The sequence below is a fragment of the Bolinopsis microptera genome, chromosome 1 (assembly GCF_026151205.1).
Source record: "Bolinopsis microptera isolate Bmic1 chromosome 1, MBARI_Bmic_1.0, whole genome shotgun sequence".
Classification (NCBI taxonomy): Eukaryota; Metazoa; Ctenophora; class Tentaculata; order Lobata; family Bolinopsidae; genus Bolinopsis; species Bolinopsis microptera.
Window position 1 is genome coordinate 17,726,003 of NC_087072.1, and position 20,781 is coordinate 17,746,783.

The window sequence follows — 20,781 nt, forward strand, 5'->3', positions numbered from 1 at the left end:
GGTGGATGCGTACATGCACTTGCAGTGAATGTTAAAACGAGATTATGTTCTATTTGTTACTTACGTTGTGTGGAGTTTGTTTTACATTTTAATGTATCTTCTGATGTGATGAATATTTTTGATGTGATAAAAAATTAAAGAATACTATAGCTTCCCCACTGTGACCACAGGCATTCTAGTTATGATATGATATTGATTGTCGGTATATGAAGCAAAATTTCGTTTAATTACTCTATTCTGTTTTACTAGTGCAAGTTAGAGGCGATATCGTGATGATTTTCCGTGGACTGACGTGTTGCTCCTGACATTGCACCACATGACCTCAATTGCTGTGCAGTGGTGATACATCAAGACGTTTCTGCAACTGTTCAACAACAACCGCAGCTCATTTCTTCTGTGAAAAGGTAATTCATGTGTATAGTATGCAACGTCCAAACTCCAAAAGATGAGATATTTATAATATACTATTTTTAATTTATCAAAGCAAATCTAACTAGATCTTACTCTAAACATTGACTCTAAACATTGACTAAAATTCACAAAGTAATTTTACCTTTATAATTTCAGATTGTAGAATGAATGCAAATCAAAATGGCCTTGATGGGCCCATGACACCTGAGCTTCACCTGAAAATGAGCAAGAAAATTGCCCAATTAACCAAAGTGAGTTTTCAGTGCTCTTTATAGTAGATTCTATTGCATTTTATACAGATGTATGGTATTTTATGTGGGATGACTTTGCGGACAATCAATAATTGTTATTTCACTGTTATGTTATTTGTTGTCGTTATCTGATAAACCCTCAGGTCGTGTATGCCCTCAACACTAAAAACGATGAACATGACGCTCACATTTCTTGCCTTCAAGAAGCTCACGAACTCGAATTGAAAAAGGTTAGTAAATTATTGAACATCAGGTTTTTTTGATTATCATATTTTAGACGTCTGTTAATGAAAATTTACTATTCTGAGAATGTCGTGTCAAGAATCAAGATTTGTGACAATACTTAAGTTTTTCAAATTGTTTTAAAATTTGTTCAATACATGTTTATTGTTTAGATGTTTGTTCATGAAATACTATTCTGAGAATGTACTGTCAAAACTTAAGTTTCTTTCTTAAACTTTCTCATTATCAGGTATTAGCGAGTGCAGAGGAGCAAATCGTTAAGTTGCAAACTGTTGTAGCAAACCAGAGGAACGACAAGGAGGCCATCTTAGATTTAAGGAACAGAATATTCGAATACGACCAGACCAACCAGGATGCTGTGAATGAATTTAAAAAGTTCAAAGTACACACACAAGGTAAGATCATCTGATCAATGTGGTTTTATTTGACACGTATCTTGTGCTTGCTACCCGGACCTGGTAGCATCACCTGGTGTGAATTAGATATAGAGAAATGTGTTAAAACACATAGTTGTGGTCAGATTGCTTGATGAAATTTGCTAGATTTAAAGTGGCAATTATTAATACAACAGCACTGTTTTTTAACAAGTTGTTGTTTAATTTCATCAATTTGTCAAAATATAAAGTTGATCTATAATGCTGTATGAACTGCAAAACTCGTCGGTTTTTATAGACGGCTATACTCAAGATTTAAATTTCAAACTGTAATACAGTTTATCAAGTCACAAGTATAGTTGAATACTTAAACATGAGACAGTGACAGTGTGATAAAGTTGAAAGCTATTCGTCTTGGAAACACTATAGAACATTCTTATACTCTTTTAATGACATTTCAAGACTCCTAGAGAGAAACTTTTGTGAAAATTAAAAACCGCTCAGATCGCGAGGACACGTTAAAGAAAGCATATGAAGAACAAATGAGAACTCTGAAATACGAGCTGGAAAACATGAAGTCTGAGTTTCAGTCTAAGACTGCCGAGTTCGCTGAGAGATCCAACCAACACGACGCTTCAAGCATCATGCTGAAATCCTTGAAAGAGAAGCATGAAAACGAACTTGAACTTCTCAAAGAGGTTTGAAAAATTAACCGATAAAATCTTCAGTTTGTGTGTGTTTGATGTTATATCAACATGAAACAAGCGTATAAAAATTAAAAGTGTTTGCTGCAGGAAGATGATATAATATGCATGTCGGCAGATTCTACAATCAACAGATACCTGATTGTTTAAAACTGTTATTTTATCACTATATTTTTCAATTAGTGGCAGGGCTGGATAGTAGAGAGGCACCTCTGCTAAATGGCAAAGCTTCATCATTATCACGAACATTATTCCTAACCGTTGTGTTTAATGCAACATTCCGTCAATTGCTGTATGTTACCTCCGTCTTGTCTCTCAGGTGGCTGAACAGCAGCAGGCGGCTCATGAGAAGAAAATGGACGATCTCATGAAGAATTACGATAAAGAAATCAGTGCATTGAAACAGAAACACCGCGAGGAGCTGGCGTCGCAGGTCAGCACTGAGAAGTCGTCTCTCAGTACCCTATACAAAACTCAGATAGCTCAGCTTGAAGAGGAGGTGAGGTTTCAACCTTGTGTTTGTGACCTTGTGTTTGTGACCTTGTGTTTGTAACCTCGTGTTTGAAATCAAATGTTTTTGGTGAACTCCGCATATAATGAGACCACCGCGATTTCTCGATTTAAGGTTATTTTCATAGCACACGAAATCTTTCATTCGCTCGATCAGGCTTACCAGTTTCCATCTGATGGCAAGTTTCGCTAAAGAGGTGCACTCTAAATATCTTGTAAACATGTGTTCACCTCGGTCCTTGTTGTCATTCTATCACGCTGATAGAGGATAGATTGTGTAGTCCGGTATCCTACTTTGTAATACGGTGGAAAGATTTATATCGCTCAGTTATGCCGGTGTAGTGACCAAATTGTGTTTCATTCAATCACTCGGCTACTCGGTATTTATCAAGTAATCGTAATTTATTACTTTATTGCCATTGCATTTCATTTAGTTGGTTTATATAACGGTACCTATTTTTCATACATATACATAACGTTCAAGCTGTTGTTTTTGATCAGTCAACATATCACATGCATTATTTGTACCGTGTCGCTAAAAAGATCATTTGATCTCTAACATGGTATCATTAAATACTCCATTATAAGTTCGCTTGTACGGGAGCTCTTGCTTTGCGTGTGTGGGGAATGTTTTCATCAACCCGAGTTGATTGTTATTTATAAATTTGTGGTTTAAAATCGTGATTTTGGTTGTTCTGACTTTCTGAATTTTCAAGCCTGATGAAGATTTTATAGTAAATCAGAAAATGCGGCAGTCGACAATGACTCGACTGGCAGAAAATCTGTGCTTCTGTTAATGATAGGTTAACTACCATAATATCCTCACAACACTATATAATATCTAGGTGTCCACATTGAAGCAGCTGATGGAACAAGGAGAATACCAAAGCAATAACAGGATCTCAATACTGACCAAGGAGGTTGAGGCTGCGGAGGCCAGAAAGGCCAATCATGCTGCTGAAAAAGAGGCCCTTGGAAAGGAGGTAGGATACCATTCTGTAGTTAAATATTATTTATTTTTATCATGTAAATTGTTTATATTTAATGAAACCGAATTGCATCTTTACCTAACCTGACAATACCATGTGCTGTGGTAAACAATTCTAAAATGTCCTTTTCTTCAGAATGAGCGACTGAAGAGTGAGGTTGATGAGCTTGAGGGCAAGTTCATGGAAACGAGACGAGATCTTGATAATGCTCTACAGGAACTTGCCAATGTAATATTATATTATATTTTAATTAACCTCACCTGCTTGCTAAAATAAAAATACAGTAGCCTTTGAAATAAAAACTGTTTTAAGATTTGATGAATGGGAGTCATATGACTCAACTTGTTTCAAATTAGGTACACGTGCTCTAGTTCGACACGCACTATAGTCCAACACGTACTGTAGTTCGACAAACCCGAAAGTTCTACTCTGTTGAACTAGAGTACGCTACCTAGATTCTAATTTGACACGTATCGAAGTTCGACAGGGGTGATTTCTGGCGAACTGAAGTTGTCGAACTAGAGTACGTGTGTGTCGAACTAGAGTCCGTGAATATTCAAATTAAAGTATCAGTCTTACACAAGTTTTTGCAGGTAAAGAATGATTTATCAGCGCAGGAAACAGCTGCTAGAAGATTTGCTGACGAGAGCAATAAAAAAGCTGGTAAGATGTTTATTATTTACCTAGTTACGGTAGTCGGTACAGAACTATTAGTGTTGGGTTATTGCTCTTATTCCGGCACTTACCTAGTTACGGTACAGAACTATTAGTGTTGGGTTATTGCTCTTATTCCGGCACTTCCCTAGTTACGGTACAGAACTATTAGTGTTGGGTTATTGCTCTTATTCCGGCACTTACCTAGTTACGGTACAGAACTATTAGTGTTGGGTTATTGCTCTTATTCCGGCACTTACCTAGTTACGGTACAGAACTATTAGTGTTGACTGTTGGGTTATTGCTCTTATTCCGGCACTTACCTAGTTACGGTACAGAACTATTAGTGTTGGGTTATTGCTCTTATTCCGGCACTTACCTAGTTACGGTACAGAACTATTAGTGTTGGGTTATTGGTCTTATTCCGGCACTTACCTAGTTACGGTACAGAACTATTAGTGTTGGGTTATTGCTCTTATTCCGGCACCTTTATCTTGTTCAAGTACCGTTTGTCTTGTAAACCGTTCATTATTTCAAATATCTGCGTCCAAAACTTTTAACTGGCACCTATCCATTGCTAGGCTTGACTTACCATCCTTTTTTTGGAAGCAGAATGGTAATCCAACTATATCGCTTTGTTCAAAGAACACAAGAATTTAAACAGATGGTAACCACAAAGATGCCACATGAGCTCCCATAGAAGGCCGGTATTTAAATATGTGTGTAAACTCAAAATAAGAATTTATTTAGCGAGCAAACGAGATAAATTATCATATGCACTCTAGTTTTTTCAACTGCTTATGAAGTTGAACAGTGTGTAATTCTGTAAAATCAATTCGATTCCGGTTTCAATTTTTCTGATAGTATTGTTGCTATGTTTATAGTATGAATAAAGATGGTGATAATCAACGTACTGTTGAAGCAGGTTGCTAGATTATTTCTTACTAATCTGTTCAATGTTTGAATAACTTCATAATTTACCTAAAATATCCTTCTTTCATGAGACAGAAGTTTGTTGATTCATGGGTATTGGTTATCTTATCTTTTTCTTCCCTTCAAATTGAACACTTTTAAGATAGTATTAGTAACCTTTCTTTCTTCTCTAGTTCTACCAGTTGGATACCTCGAATTTATAATTCCACAATCCACACGTGCCACGACTAGGGTTACCGAATCATCAAATATTCGGTATTCGGTACCAATGTATTCGTCAGCAAAGATCCCATGATTCGGATCCACCGAATATATTCGGTTGACCGAATTTCTCATTTCTGAATATTCGGTCGGCCGAATATATCCGGTAACCAAACTCCGAATACCGAACTCCGAATCCTATTTTACCTTACATACATCCTTTGTTTAAATTATTGTTTTGTTGTCTTTTGTTTGTTGCCACATAGGTCCAGGATCACAATATATAACCGGACGATTAGGCAAGGTGCTAGGATATAAGACACACTCGATCACCGTAAGTAGAATTTTGTAGAAACTAAATGATACTCTGACACTATCACCCTCATTATCGTACTATTTCAGGTAAAATAGGAGAGTTGGACGAATTATCACAGCTCCACTCGGTGGAGAATGAGAAACTAAAGTTTGAGTTAAAGAAACTTAACGACAAGTTGCTGGAGAAAGAGGATGAATTTGGCCGTCTCAAGGAGAAACATGCCAAAACTATTGGTATTTGGGAGGATAAATCAAACCAGTTAAAGAAGGTAGGTTCTGATGATTATTTTAATTTTCCGTAAGCTATCCTTTTTCATAGCTTACTGAGAGATTTTTGATGGGTTGTGATCAATTCCATAAAATGTGAAGCTTTCAGATTTCAGTGTGTATATGTTTTTATCTTTTTAATTCTCAGGATATAAAATGTGAAGGATGAGGAAATATCTCGTTTGAAAAGCAGATATAAGAAGCTTTCTATGGAGGGAGCACTTAGCCTCCTCATCTGAAAGGTACGTTTTCATTACTACTACTACTACTACTACTATTACTACTACTACTACTACTACTATTTATGTAGTATAATATAGTAGTAGTGAATACAAGTCGCATTATACAACATTATTTAATTTCGCACTAATGTAGGCTCACGCAATGCATTTTGTTAATAAAAACGTCGGTGATTGCTGCATATTACTTAAGTAAAGAAGCTAGACTCAGGTCTTGTAAATTATTTCCTATGATTGTATAAATAACATTGCAACAGAGTTCATTTTCATTTCTCAGAATAATGCAGGTAGAATAATTCATAAATTCATACACAGATAATCAGCTACACGATCTGCAGCTAGAGTCACTTGTATAGCCACCTAATCTAATCATTATTAAATGTGCTTGTAAGATCTACTGTTTATTATTAATTCGCAAAGCCATCGGCCCCTCCTGCGTAGTTCCTTCATATGGGGGGCGGGGATTGAGGAGATTGTAAGCCTTCGGCTTCTAGACCGTCAACAATTTCACATTAATAGATGGTTCAATCTCAATTCTAGATACCCCTCATTTTGTAGGTTGACCCCTTACGTTTGGTCCATAAGAAAAAAAAGGAAAAATTTTTTTAGACAATCCCAATCCATTTTTTTATGAGATTTTAAAGTCTGATGTGGTCAAATTTCGATCATAGACTGAAATCTAATGAAAGGTTTTGATTTTTTTTCTGTTCATTTTTGGCCTCGTATTTTATAGATCAATATGCCATTTTTCAAATATTTTGCCCAAACCAACTGTGAGGTTCCCTTAACTAGACCACTTTAAACAGGGAGGTTGAGCTTCAGAAGCAGAAGTTGGAGGAAATAAGGCTGGTGAAAGAATCAAGTGAGAAAGAACTAGAAGAAGTGTTGGAAGTGTCACGTGCTAATAGTCAAGCTATTCGTGACGCGCTCGGGGCTGAGGCTGCTAATGAAAACAAGCTCTCATTGAAGGTAACTCGGAGTTTGCTTTGTTTATGGTATTTCTTCTTTATCGATACGAGATTACTGTCCTTTTCTTGTCCGGAACTGAAATATTGTAGGTCATCAGTCTGAAAATTGGTTTAATTATTTCAGTACTAACACTAAGTAAGTAATAGTTAAATAATAGTTTAACTTAATAGTTAACTTATAGTTTAAAAAATGTTATTTGATTAATAGTTATATATAATAGATAACGTTGTTTAATGATTACAGGGTATGAAGTGCAACTAGCAGAGCTGCGTAAAGAGCGAGATGAGAATTAACACAGTTACTGAGCTCTCAGATGAAGTAGTGCGACTAAAAATCAGTAATGGGTAACAGCGAATCTGCACTAGGTGAAACAGAGAAGGAACGTCAACAACTCTTGGTATGCACCTAATCATACTTTATTGCATTCCTTTGAACCTGAGAACTGGTCGGACGGTGGTTCCAAGTTTTTTCTGATCACCCAGCTTACACATTGTTTTATTTACAGCACAGTTTGAACGAGAAGCAACAACATCTGGAACTTCTTCACAACGAATTAAAAGAAAATTATCCGTCTTACAATCACTCAGGGTAGGCTTCAAAAGTTTAATCACGATATTTACTTTTTTACTTCACAGTTTAATAAAAAGTTATTTAATTGTTTAATTTCAAATCCCTCAATAGGATTCGAATGACTGATTATAGGGCTCATTTTCTAACTACCTTACTCGGGATTATTATAACCGGGATAAATGGTGGGTTTTGGAAGATTCCGCCATATTTTTCCCGGTCAAAAATTTTACCAGTCATAAAAAAAACCGCCGACCAGATTATTGGGGTTCCAAGGGGGTGGTGATCATCAATTTTTACTAAAGTCTCATATGTGCTAGAAAAAGACTTTTGAAGCAGTGGATGGAGGGCTGTAACTTTATTGGCGGTTGCTACCATAATTTCGTTATAAAAATCACAATTTGGTTATAGAAATCAGATTCCAGGGTGGACCGTGATTCTCACTTTTCTTGCCCAGAATGGGGTAAACTTTACTTTTCACCCATACTCCATATGCACTGCTCAGAAATAAAAATGTATTGCTTGTAGGCACTATAATGTAAAAATGTCCCATTTTTGTACATTGTTTACCATACCGCCCGAAATTAAATCATTTCTTGGTCTGAAATATCGTAGATTAGGGTCAATCTAACAATTATGATAGAAAAGGGGATACAACATTGGTTAAAGGGCAACGGATCGAACGGCTTTAAGGCAATATTCGTAAACTTTTCCACACTCAGAATACGAGACCTCTTTTTCTACTGTGAGGTGTCCTCAAAACCCTTTCAACTCAATATTTGATGGTTCTTCTGCCAATCATAGCCCCTAAAATATGTTGTTTTTGAAAAGTTAGCTAATACATCACTTGTTATTGGGAAATGCTGTAAATTTTGGTCACATTATATGGAATTTGAAATTCCTGGGTGAATTTCCGAAATCATTATAATCTGATTCTGGTTTGGAAGGCGGAAAACACTATATAGGACGATACACGGAATACAGTTGATTCAAGTATAGGGGCAGTTGATGTAGACATCCGTCAGCAAATTGATACGACATCGAAAATAGTTACATTTTGCGGGAAATCAATATAAGGACGATACACGATACAGTTTATTCAAGTATAGGCAGATTGTACGTAAACATCGTCACAAAAAAGATAACGACATCGTAAATAGGTTTACAAGTTGCGGGAAACTCTATATAAGGACGAAACACGAAACATTAGATTCAAAGAAAAAAAAAAAAATGGGCAGATTGATGTAAACATCGTCATACCAAAATGATAAGACATCATAAAATAGGTTAAATTTGGGAAACAATGATTATAGAATGAAATAGTCTGTGATTAACATATTACTAACCTTATAAAAATGGCAGGGGTTTTTATATTTCCTGTATCTCCTGTATTAATCATTTCGGACTGTAATTAGACTGGATCACGTGAAGAAAATTGTATCTAACTTTACAATGACGTACTCGTATGAGACGAAATTACAATTTCTTGACCCTATTTTGAAGAACCATACCTCGGTTAGAATTCAATTTTCTTCCAGAATTATTGGTTGGTTATGTTCAGCAAATTAGAACTCAAGTATAACAATGCTGATTTAATTTTACTAAGTTATTGGAAATGTGACGAATTCACTTTCCTGCCCCAACTTATAGTTTGCAATGTGATGACAAATTGGCATGGGTTACTACATTTCTTGTATAAATAAAACCATTCTAACTAGAATAAGGACTATTATAGGAAAGAAATCTATCTAAATTTTTAAAATGACGTATGTAAACATTTACATTTCCTTGCCCCTATTTTTAAGAACCATACCCCTCGCTAAATATTCAACTTTCTCCAGGAATTATTGGTTGGTATTGGTCAGGCCAAATTAGAACTCAATTTAACAATGCTGAGTTTAATTTTACTAAGTATAGCAATGTGAAACGAAAATTTTCACTTTTCCTGCCCCAACAGTATAGTTTCAATGTGATGAAAAAATTGGCATGGGTTTCTACATTTCTTGTATAAATCCATTCGACTATAATATGACTATTGGTAGGAAATAAAATCTATCTAAATTTTAAAATTACGTATGTGACGAAAATTTACATTTCTTTGCCCTATTTTTAAAGACCATACCTCAGTTAAAAATTCAATTTTCTTTCCAGAATTACTTGGTTTGTTTATTTCCAGCAAATCAGAACCCAAGTATAAACAATGCAGGAGTCTTTTTGATATCACTACTTTATTACCGAAATGTGACGAAATTTACTTTTCCTGCCCAACAGTATAATTTCAATGTGAATGAAAAATGAATGGGCATGGTTTCAAACAGTTTCCTATATAAATCCATTCCTAGCTATAATGAGGACAGTTGATATTAAGAAAATCTGTATCTAACTAATGCTATGGCTTGATGTGGACAAATTTACATTTCTTGTCCCTATTTTGAAGAATCATACCTCAATTAGTACCATAATGTATAGCTTTATCACCCTCACTATGTCGAATGTATAGTCTGTTAAAATTCGCGGTATCGCGATTTTTGGCCAAAATAATCGCGAAATCCTTTTGTCCCTGGAGTACGTGTGTGTCGAACTAGAGTCCGTGAATATTCAAATTAAAGTATCAGTCTCACACAAGTTTTTGCAGGTAAAGAATGATTTATCAGCGCAGGAAACAGCTGCTAGAAGATTTGCTGACGAGAGCAATAAAAAAGCTGGTAAGATGTTTATTATTTACCTAGTCACGGTAGTCGGTACAGAACTATTAGTGTTGGGTTATTTCTCTTCTTCCGGCACTTACCTATTTACGGTAGTCGGTACAGAACTATTAGTGTTGGATTATTGGTCTTATTCCGGCACTTATCTAGTTACGGTACAGAACTATTAGTGTTAGGGCATTGGTCTTATTCCGGCACTTACCTAGTTACGGTACAGAACTATTAGTGTTGGGTTATTGCTCTTATTCCGGCACTTACCTAGTTACGGTACAGAACTATTAGTGTTGGGTTATTGGTCTTATTCCGGCACTTACCTAGTTACGGTACAGAACTATTAGTGTTGGGTTATTGGTCTTATTCCGGCACTTACCTAGTTACGGTACAGAACTATTAGTGTTGGGTTATTGGTCTTATTCCGGCACTTACCTAGTTACGGTACAGAACTATTAGTGTTGGGTTATTGCTCTTATTCCGGCACCTTTATCTTGTTCAAGTACCGTTTGTCTTGTAAACCGTTCATTATTTCAAATATCTGCGTCCAAAACTTTTAACTGGCACCTATCCATTGCTAGGCTTGACTTACCATACTTTTTTTGGAAGCAGAATGGTAATCCAACTATATCGCTTTGTTCAAAGAACACAAGAATTTAAACAGATGGTAACCACAAAGATGCCACATGAGCTCCCATAGAAGGCCGGTATTTAAATATGTGTGTAAACTCAAAATAAGAATTTATTTAGCGAGCAAACGAGATAAATTATCATATGCACTCTAGTTTTTTCAACTGCTTATGAAGTTGAACAGTGTGTAATTCTGTAAAATCAATTCCGATTCCGGTTTCAATTTTTCTGATAGTATTGTTGCTATGTTTATAGTATGAATAAAGATGGTGATAATCAACGTACTGTTGAAGCAGGTTGCTAGATTATTTCTTACTAATCTGTTCAATGTTTGAATAACTTCATAATTTACCTAAAATATCCTTCTTTCATGAGACAGAAGTTTGTTGATTCATGGGTATTGGTTATCTTATCTTTTTCCTTCCCTTCAAATTGAACACTTTTAAGATAGTATTAGTAACCTTTCTTTCTTCTCTAGTTCTACCAGTTGGATACCTCGAATTTATAATTCCACAATCCACACGTGCCACGACTAGGGTTACCGAATCATCAAATATTCGGTATTCGGTACCAAATGTATTCGTCAGCAAAGATCCCATGATTCGGATCCACCGAATATATTCGGTTGACCGAATTTCTCATTTCTGAATATTCGGTCGGCCGAATATATCCGGTAACCAAACTCCGAATACCGAACTCCGAATCCTATTTTACCTTACCATACATCCTTTGTTTAAATTATTGTTTTGTTGTCTTTTGTTTGTTGCCACATAGGTCCAGGATCACAATATATAACCGGACGATTAGGCAAGGTGCTAGGATATAAGACACACTCGATCACCGTAAGTAGAATTTTGTAGAAACTAAATGATACTCTGACACTATCACCCTCATTATCGTACTATTTCAGGTAAAATAGGAGAGTTGGACGAATTATCACAGCTCCACTCGGTGGAGAATGAGAAACTAAAGTTTGAGTTAAAGAAACTTAACGACAAGTTGCTGGAGAAAGAGGATGAATTTGGCCGTCTCAAGGAGAAACATGCCAAAACTATTGGTATTTGGGAGGATAAATCAAACCAGTTAAAGAAGGTAGGTTCTGATGATTATTTTTAATTTTCCGTAAGCTATCCTTTTTCATAGCTTACTGAGAAGATTTTTGATGGGTTGTGATCTATTCCATAAAATGTGAAGCTTTCAGATTTCAGTGTGTATATGTTTTTATCTTTTTAATTCTCAGGATATAAATGTGAAGGATGAGGAAATATCTCGTTTGAAAGCAGAATATAAGCTTTCTATGGAGGAGCACTTAGCCTCCTCATCTGAAAGGTACGTTTTCATTACTACTACTACTACTACTACTACTACTACTACTACTACTACTATTTTTATGTAGTATAATATAGTAGTAGTGAATACAAGTCGCATTATACAACATTATTTAATTTCGCACTATGTAGGCTCACGCAATGCATTTTGTTTAAAAAACGTCGGTGATTGCTGCATATTACTTAAGTAAAGAGAGCTAGACTCAGGTCTTGTAAATTATTTCCTATGATTGTATAAATAACATTGCACAGAGTTCATTTTCATTTCTCAGAATAATGCAGTAGAATAATTCATAAATTCATACACAGATAATCAGGCTACACGATCTGCAGCTAGAGTCACTTGTATAGCCACCTAATCTAATCATTATTAAATGTGCTTGTAAGATCTACTGTTTATTATTAATTCGCAAAGCCATCGGCCCCTCCTGCGTAGTTCCTTCATATGGGGGCGGGGATTGAGGAGATTGTAAGCCTTCGGCTTCTAGACCGTCAACAATTTCACATTAATAGATGGTTCAATCTCAATTCTAGATACCCCTCATTTTGTAGGTTGACCCCTTACGTTTGGTCCATAAGAAAAAAAAGGAATATTTTTTCAGACAATCGCCAATCCATTTTTCATGAGATTTTACGTCTGATGATGGTCAAATTTCGATCATAGACTGAAATCTAATGAAAGGTTGATTTTTTTCTGTTCATTTTTGGCCTCGTATTTTATAGATCAATATGCCATTTTTCAAATATTTTGCCCAAACCAACTGTGAGGTTCCCTTAACTAGACCACTTTAAACAGGGAGGTTGAGCTTCAGAAGCAGAAGTTGGAGGAAATAAGGCTGGTGAAAGAATCAAGTGAGAAAGAACTAGAAGAAGTGTTGGAAGTGTCACGTGCTAATAGTCAAGCTATTCGTGACGCGCTCGAGGCTGAGGCTGCTAATGAGAAACAAGCTCTCATTGAAGGTAACTCGGAGTTTGCTTTGTTTATGGTATTCTTCTTTATCGATACGAGATTACTGTCCTTTTCTTGTCCGGAACTGAAATATTGTAGGTCATCAGTCTGAAAATTGGTTTAATTATTTCAGTACTAACACTAAGTAAGTAATAGTTAAATAATAGTTAACTTAATAGTTAACTTATTTATGTATAGTTTAAATATGTTATTTGATTAATAGTTATATAATAGATAACGTTGTTTAATGATTACAGGGTATGAAGTGCAACTAGCAGAGCTGCGTAAAGAGCGAGATGAGATGTTAACACAGTTACATGAGCTCTCAGATGAAGTAGTGCGACTAAAATCAGTAATGGGTAACAGCGAATCTGCACTAGGTGAAACAGAGAAGGAACGTCAACAACTCTTGGTATGCACCTAATCATACTTTATTGCATTCCTTTGAACCTGAGAACTGGTCGGACGGTGGTTCCAAGTTTTTCTGATCACCAGCTTACACATTGTTTTATTTACAGCACAGTTTGAACGAGAAGCAACAACATCTGGAACTTCTTCACAACGAATTAAAAGATAAATTATCCGTCTTACAATCACTCAGGGTAGGCTTCATAGTTTAATCACGATATTTACTTTTTTACTTCACAGTTTAATAAAAAGTTATTTAATTGTTTAATTTCAAATCCCTCAATAGGATTCGAATGACTGATTATAGGCTCATTTTCTAACTACCTTACTCGGGATTATTATAACCGGGATAAAGTGGTGGGTTTTGGAAGATTCCGCCATATTTTTCCCGGTCAAAAATTTTACCAGTCATAAAAAAACCCGCCGACTCAGATTATGGGGTTCCAAGGGGGTGGTGATCATCATATTTTACCTAAAGTCTCATATGTGCTAGAGAAGACTTTTGAAGCAGTGGATGGAGGGCTGTAACTTTATTGGCGGTTGCTACCATAATTTCGTTATAAAAATCACAATTTGGTTATAGAAATCAGATTCCAGGGTGGACCGTGATTCTCACTTTTCTTGCCCATGAAGTGAGTAAACTGTGCCACTATTTCATGGTCCACGGTGGATTGATTACTGGAGCAGTTGAAGATGCAAAGCCAAGACGTTCCCCAATACCAAGCGGTGGGCAGGAAATTAAGCTCCGGCTGACCTTCAGAGCAGTAGCCCCATTAGCGGACAAAATGAAAGTCTTGTTAAGACAACAATACAACTTCGAATTTGACGGTCAGCAGCAGGGGGATATCAATAATGATAATGGAGGGGACATTAGCGATAATGAGAATGAGAATACGCTTTAATGAAGATTTGACTTATTATTGCTATAGATTTATTTTCCTTTAAATACTAGACGTGTCTTTTTTTCTATTTCTGAGTAATATCAGTAACTGTAAATTGAAATTTCGGTTGAAAATTTGTTGACCTCTGAAAAAAAACTTGAAAGGTCGGCCACCGGTAAATACATGACCGGGATAATTTGGCGGGTTTTGGGAAAGTCCGCCATATTTTTCCCGGTTATTAATTTTCCCAGTCATAAATTAACCCGCTATAATATTCCCGAGTAAGGTAACCACTTTACTGTTTACAGGAAGAGTTTGACAAGGAAGTAGCGAACCATGCTGTGACAAAGAAACAGAGAGAACAGTATGCAGATGACAAAGTTGCTGCTAAAGCTAAGGAGCTTGATGGCTACTGGTCCAAGAAACTAAGGTATGGTTTAAACTAATATGTTAACATGATAGGGTTGTCATCTCAAAATTTAAAGCATATGTTATTCACGAATCTGGCCAACACGGACCTTAATTTGCTAATTTCCAGGGAAGATCTTGAAGCTCTTGAGCATGAGCTACTTCGAAGACAGTCACAAAGCAGAAGTTCTGAAATAAAAAGAATGAAAGACACCCATTTACAAGAATTTCTTGATGCCGAGGCTGCTTGGAAAGAAAAAACTGAAGCCCTTCAAGCCAAGGTATGGTCGACTAAAGCTCGACTCACCGAATTCTTTACATTTTACGGTGTCGTTGATTACGATAAGAACCGACTTTGTTTATCCAATTGTACTGAACGGTATCTTGACATGCTATGCTTGTCTAATCCTAGCCATACATACGCTAAAGATGCGATTGTACGGCAAATCGGTGGTGTTTGATCTTACCACGCAATATGCAATAAAAATTGAGGTTTAGGAAAGAACGTTCGGCTTCTTTCGAATAACCATTAATATATGAATTAGATAGAAATCTTGGTATTGGATAGCGAAACGATTGCATGTGCAGATATTGGTAATACATACTGACCAATTATTGATAATTTAATAGATTTAAAATGCTCTAAAAGTGTGAATTATTCATTGTCTCCAGATCACGATCTGTAACGTCTCTAAAATGAAATGGGTAGGTACTAATATAAAGGAAATATGAGACGCACACACGAGTATGTATCCCTGAACTGCTGCTTCTTTTAGTGTCCACTTATCCCAGCAGAAGCTGTTACGTTTCTGTTCATGATTTTAAGAATTACACAATCATTTCACCCTGAAGAGCAGTTAGGTGTCGTTCGAAAATTACGTTATCAATTTTTGGCCCATTTTTTAACCCCCTAACCTCTCCGTATTCAGTTTTACACATAGCTATAGTGTTAAAATAACACTCGTGTAATTATTTAGAAACCCCTCCCCCTCAGTGATTCCGTAATATGTGAACGATCACTTAGCAAGAATTGGACAAGCGGGGCTAAATAGGTCAATTAACAAAAATGCACAAAAAACAGCATGTCTGAATTTACAATTAACACTTCAAATCGGTGTATGCATGATTATACATGCCATATACCAATCGCTGTGAGGTCGTCCTGTAAACTGCGCTCAACTATTAGTTCAGATACCTTAGTTCCCAAAAATTTGTGTGCCATAATATTGAGCACAATTTATTTGAGCCCCAAAAATTTGGGCAGAAAATTTTAACTCATTTGGGCGACCGAAAATTTGGGCACAAATTCTTCGAAAAATGAACGATTTTCCACTAAAATTTCAGTTAGATATTTGCCTTAGTTCATTATTATTCCTTATTATTCCAGTCATTTTGCTTTCAATTTTAAGCATGCAGGTGGTAGTCTGAGTTGTTTCACATTATGAAATTTACGATCTGCCCAGTAACTACTAAAAAATACAGTGATGATGGCACAGTACAAAATGATAGATATACATACAATAGTGATATTTAGTCTCTCAATCAGATAGTTTAGTCTACTTACACTCAGCATATCTTATCATACCCCTTTCACATACAATTATCATTATGACGCCTCACCAGATGGTCGAAAGGTTTGACCAGTGTCCAGTTCTTTGAGAAAATCCTTCTTCCCACATAAAATCAGTTCGAGCCTCCATCAACAACCCTGAGCAGAAAGCGCTACTGATATCAGATGTGTTTCGGGCCCAACACACTCAGGCACTAAAAGATCTGATGACAGCCAACAACTGCATCCTACAGAAAGTTCCAGCTAATATGACCCATCATCTACAGCCCCTGGACATATCTATCAATGGACTGGCTAAGAAATTCATGCGCAATAAGTACGAAGATTGGTACGCGAAAAACATAGTGTGTCAGCTCAATGGAGGAGTTTCATCAGACAATGTGAAAATTGATACCCGCTTGACAGTGATCCGTGAAGTACACGCTCGTTGGATCAACGAACTTTTTGTATATTTAAAAGGGAGGCCAGATGACATAAGGAATAACTGATGCTTGTAGATCAGACTTTACGGTGGATGATAATCCATTTGCAGATCTTGTTTAAATCTCTAGCTATCCGTACCTCTAGCCATTTGTTTTATTAGTAGCTGTTTGCTATTCCAGTTATTTCTATTCATTTAAAATATAAGCCTTTTTACTTGGTCAAGCCATGAATGACAGATTAGAAAACTAAAATTTCAAATATTATTTCACTTGGATATGAAGAAAAAGCCATCTTTCTATAGATTTCAGGGCCACAGGCCAAATGCCAAAAGTTTGGTTAGCAAAAAATTTAGCAGACGGAAAAGATTTATGCAATTAATTTGGTCTGCAAAAAATTTGGGCGAGAGGCCCGCTCAAATTTTTTGTCGCCCAAATTTTTGGGAATTAAGGTATATTGAATTAGTTCAATCCGACTGTAGTTAATCCATTATATGGTATTTATCCAATTAGGTTGCCATGCGACGTCCAAATATGGTATAATTAGTTTGATTTTGAGTAATGGAAGTTGGTTTGTAATAAGCACTGTGTGTCACGCGCGTTAATACGCGCGCAGTTTAACCACATGTTTTCTTCCCGCTATCGACAACGTTAAATTTGAAAACAGAACTTAAACAATATATTTACAGGTCAAGGAACTTGAGAAACAGCTCAGTGTTTTAAACGTAGAAGCACTGAAAAAGGAGATGAGCCTAAACGAGCAGAGTAAGAGTGAATATCTGGAGTTAAACGCGAAAATTAAACAGCTAAAGATTGATCATGCTCAGAATATCAAAGAAATTGAAGAGGAGCACAAGGACGCAATGAAGCGACTCGACGAATCTTTAACACGAGATTTTAAGGTCGAGACCCTTGATACTGTTTAGAAATTTTTGTATAGTTTGCAGTCGTCATAACGAAAATTAAGCTTGAATTTGACGATATGAACACCGGATTTGTAGGAAACGTTTCGTGCAATGTTATTAATATCAACATTATTTATATCATTAAATCTTTCAGAATCAAGAAGACAAGTTGGTCTTAGCTCATAGGCAGAATATCCATGAGATGACTAAAGCGAATAAACTATCGGTTGATGTTTTAAAAGATCAGTTTGAGCAGAAACGTACTCTGGACATTAATACGCTCAAGATGACAGCCCGAAAAGAACTAGGTTAATAATCTAGGAAACCACACATTTTTCGGAACTAATGTTTTTAACGTTATACTCAATTTATCGTAAAGTTACTAAAGTTAACATTGCTCAATCTCCCAGAGAACCAACTGACAAAGTGCAAAAAGGAGTGTGCTGAAAAGACGGAACTAAGGATACACGAACTGAGCCTGGGCTACGAGGAACAAAAGGAGGAGTTACAACGGGAGCTTGAGATGAGGGACAGGGAGGTAAAGCCGTGATAGAGACGTGTTTATTCCATTGACATCAAACTTGTCATAATATTACAATCCAGTATATACCGCAATGCATACATATTATATTCAGCGATGATGAATTTTACATTAACGATTAAAAACATCTCATACTGACAATCCTATTCTTGACAGATGAAACAATTCAACATAAAACTGGAGCAAGTACAGAACCAGCTCACTGATAAACAGTTAGAGCTGAGTCAGTATAAGGACGATGTGGAGGAATTGCAGAATAATCTTGCTGATCTCCAGAAGGAGTTTGAGGAGAAGTGCAAGGAAGTTATGCAGATAAAACAAGAGGCAGTTATTCAGATAAAGTAGGTCTTAACGATCCGTTAATGGAGTATGAGCAATATGTAATAACCAATCTTAATCGGTAATTATTATTAATCGTCCTATGGTTACCTTTTTGGATGAAGTAATCCTGTTTACACATATGAAAATATTTACACATTTGACCCTCTCCCTAGGAAGCGTGAAAAGAAGTTGAACGCTATTCATTTGAGTGAAATAAAAGGTGTACAGCAAAAATTTACGAGAGACGTCGATGAACTTACCTTCAAGCACCAAAATGATGTTAGTGATAATTATCATTAGTGCGAAAAATCACAGATAATTTCTGTGCTTTTGTAATGTTAATAATTTCAATTTTTAGATCTATAGCAAACAATCTGTAAATAACGCTCTGTCCTTCACAGGTAGAAGACTTGCGGCTGCAAATGAGCGAACTGAACCACCAGCTGAGTCTGGCATACGAGCAGTATAGTAACCGGCCATCCCGCCCAGAGGACCTCAACAAGATCCTGGAGTTGGAGAACACCATTGCGGAGGCAGATGAGAGGATCAGACATCTCATTGTGAGAAATTGTGTTCCTTATCCGTTCTGAAATCTTGACTTGTGCTAATCTTACTTGTGCTAATGTCTCTGGTTAAATTATCTTGTTAATGTCAAATCTCTGATATCAGGTAAAGCTTACACAACCCTTTTTCAGGACGAGAAGAAGTTCTTTGAGCTAGAACTGGTGAACAGAGAGTCTAACTACAACAGGGTGTTTAACACAGCCGGCCCTAAGATAGGGCTCATCAATCCTATGAACGTTAAAACCAGGGTATGTGTAGTATAACGGCTTTCTCTGAATATTCATTATCATCACAGTTTCAATAATGACTTGATAAGGAAGGGGGTGGTTTAAGGATACTTTTTTTCCCACATTAGTAATAATTGGATGCTAGCTCTGTTTATTGGGTGGCCTGGTTGTATTCAGGTTGTGAAACAATAAATGAAGTAGGACATATTGAGCCTGTAGAATAAAATATGTATAAGAATATCCCCATGGAATATAGACCTTTTTAACTTTACAATAAGTTGTGATATCAGGCATTGCAAAGTAACAGACTCTCCCTAAGATCACCAAGAAGAGCCGTTCTGACACAGCCATGAGGAACCCATCATCAATGACGCATCAATCTACTAAATCCCCGAACGTCGCCACAGCCTTCAGCAGTCCCATCCTCCCCAACGCCCCCAACACCAATAACCGCTCCAAACCCCAACTCATCCCAATCTCGTCCCGGACATCGTCCATCGAGTCCCTCGTCACTCAGACTATAACAACGAGTAGTGGGGGTCGTCCTGTTGTCGGCACCACACGTAGAGTCGTTAAAAACGCATTCGTGGACAAAAAATCAGACGCAGTTGTACCGCCTACTTAACGTTGGGGAGTGCTGGTACTTTTATGATATCGTTTTATAAGGCAGAATGTTTGTTGATGATCAGGTTGATTTGCTGGAGATCAAATCTCTGAAATGTTAAGGGAAATTCCAACTGTTGGGAGATAGACAGTGATGCCCATTCCACACTGCATTTTTATGTACATAGCCACTTTGTAAGATGATGTACAGTGTATAGTGTTAGTTCAATTAACATAGATTGTATCTAAATATGATTGTTTTTATTCGTTCAGAGTGTATATAACGTTACAGAGGTTTTAAGTTAATATTTAAATTTGTTCAGTCAGAAATTCTTGCCAATAACTACGACTTGAATGGCAAGGATGCGATGATCAAGATGTTTTTTGGATGGGGTTACAACTCAGATGATTTGTCAGCCTTTTGTTATTTCTCAAAGATCGAGACATAATTGAAAATTCCAGGGTTTTTGTTCCTTGTACAGAAAGTATAAAGTTATACTTATTTTCAGATAGATGATGATGATAGAATTTTATTGAAAGATTTCTGTTTATAACGTTTTCAATGTTGTGATTTCTTGACTCAAGAATATAACTCTAAACTTTTCTCTCAACTCACGAGGCAATTGGCAAACACACGCGACACTCTTGATATTATCAGAATATCGGTGTAGTCGAATATGACATGATATTCTGTTATTATCACC

The 20,781-nt window shown here is 36.4% G+C and overlaps 1 protein-coding gene across 3 annotated transcripts; it reads left to right on the forward strand.

Annotated features, from left to right (window-relative positions):
- Nucleotides 1-247: 247 nt before the first annotated feature.
- On the forward strand, nucleotides 248-20,640 carry LOC134823613 (protein FAM184A-like). Of its 3 annotated transcripts, none has more exons than XM_063835160.1 (24): nucleotides 248-404; nucleotides 568-662; nucleotides 806-892; nucleotides 1,135-1,300; nucleotides 1,784-1,977; nucleotides 2,303-2,482; nucleotides 3,339-3,476; nucleotides 3,618-3,710; nucleotides 4,076-4,145; nucleotides 11,864-12,045; nucleotides 12,194-12,282; nucleotides 13,078-13,241; nucleotides 13,488-13,642; nucleotides 13,749-13,832; nucleotides 14,828-14,949; nucleotides 15,058-15,208; nucleotides 17,606-17,818; nucleotides 17,976-18,129; nucleotides 18,232-18,359; nucleotides 18,519-18,703; nucleotides 18,857-18,962; nucleotides 19,085-19,243; nucleotides 19,379-19,495; nucleotides 19,765-20,640. In XM_063835160.1, exons 2-24 carry the CDS (start codon nucleotides 576-578, stop codon nucleotides 19,825-19,827), a joined length of 3,087 nt encoding a protein of 1,028 aa, XP_063691230.1. In that variant the 5' UTR covers nucleotides 248-404; nucleotides 568-575; the 3' UTR covers nucleotides 19,828-20,640. The 3 variants fall into 3 exon arrangements, with proteins under 3 accessions (XP_063691230.1, XP_063691225.1, XP_063691217.1); XM_063835155.1 differs by having other exon boundaries at nucleotides 19,782-20,640; XM_063835147.1 differs by having other exon boundaries at nucleotides 19,794-20,640.
- The last annotated feature ends 141 nt before the right edge of the window (nucleotides 20,641-20,781 follow it).

Bases quoted from the DNA above. Each gene is read 5' to 3' on its own strand.
- LOC134823613 (XM_063835155.1), top strand. From the start codon at position 576: ATGAATGCAAATCAAAATGGCCTTGATGGGCCCATGACACCTGAGCTT. The intron at 4,146-11,863 runs GTAAGATGTTTA...GTACTATTTCAG, and splicing joins CGAGAGCAATAAAAAAGCTG to GTAAAATAGGAGAGTTGGAC. The intron at 17,819-17,975 runs GTCGAGACCCTT...TAAATCTTTCAG, and splicing joins CTTTAACACGAGATTTTAAG to AATCAAGAAGACAAGTTGGT.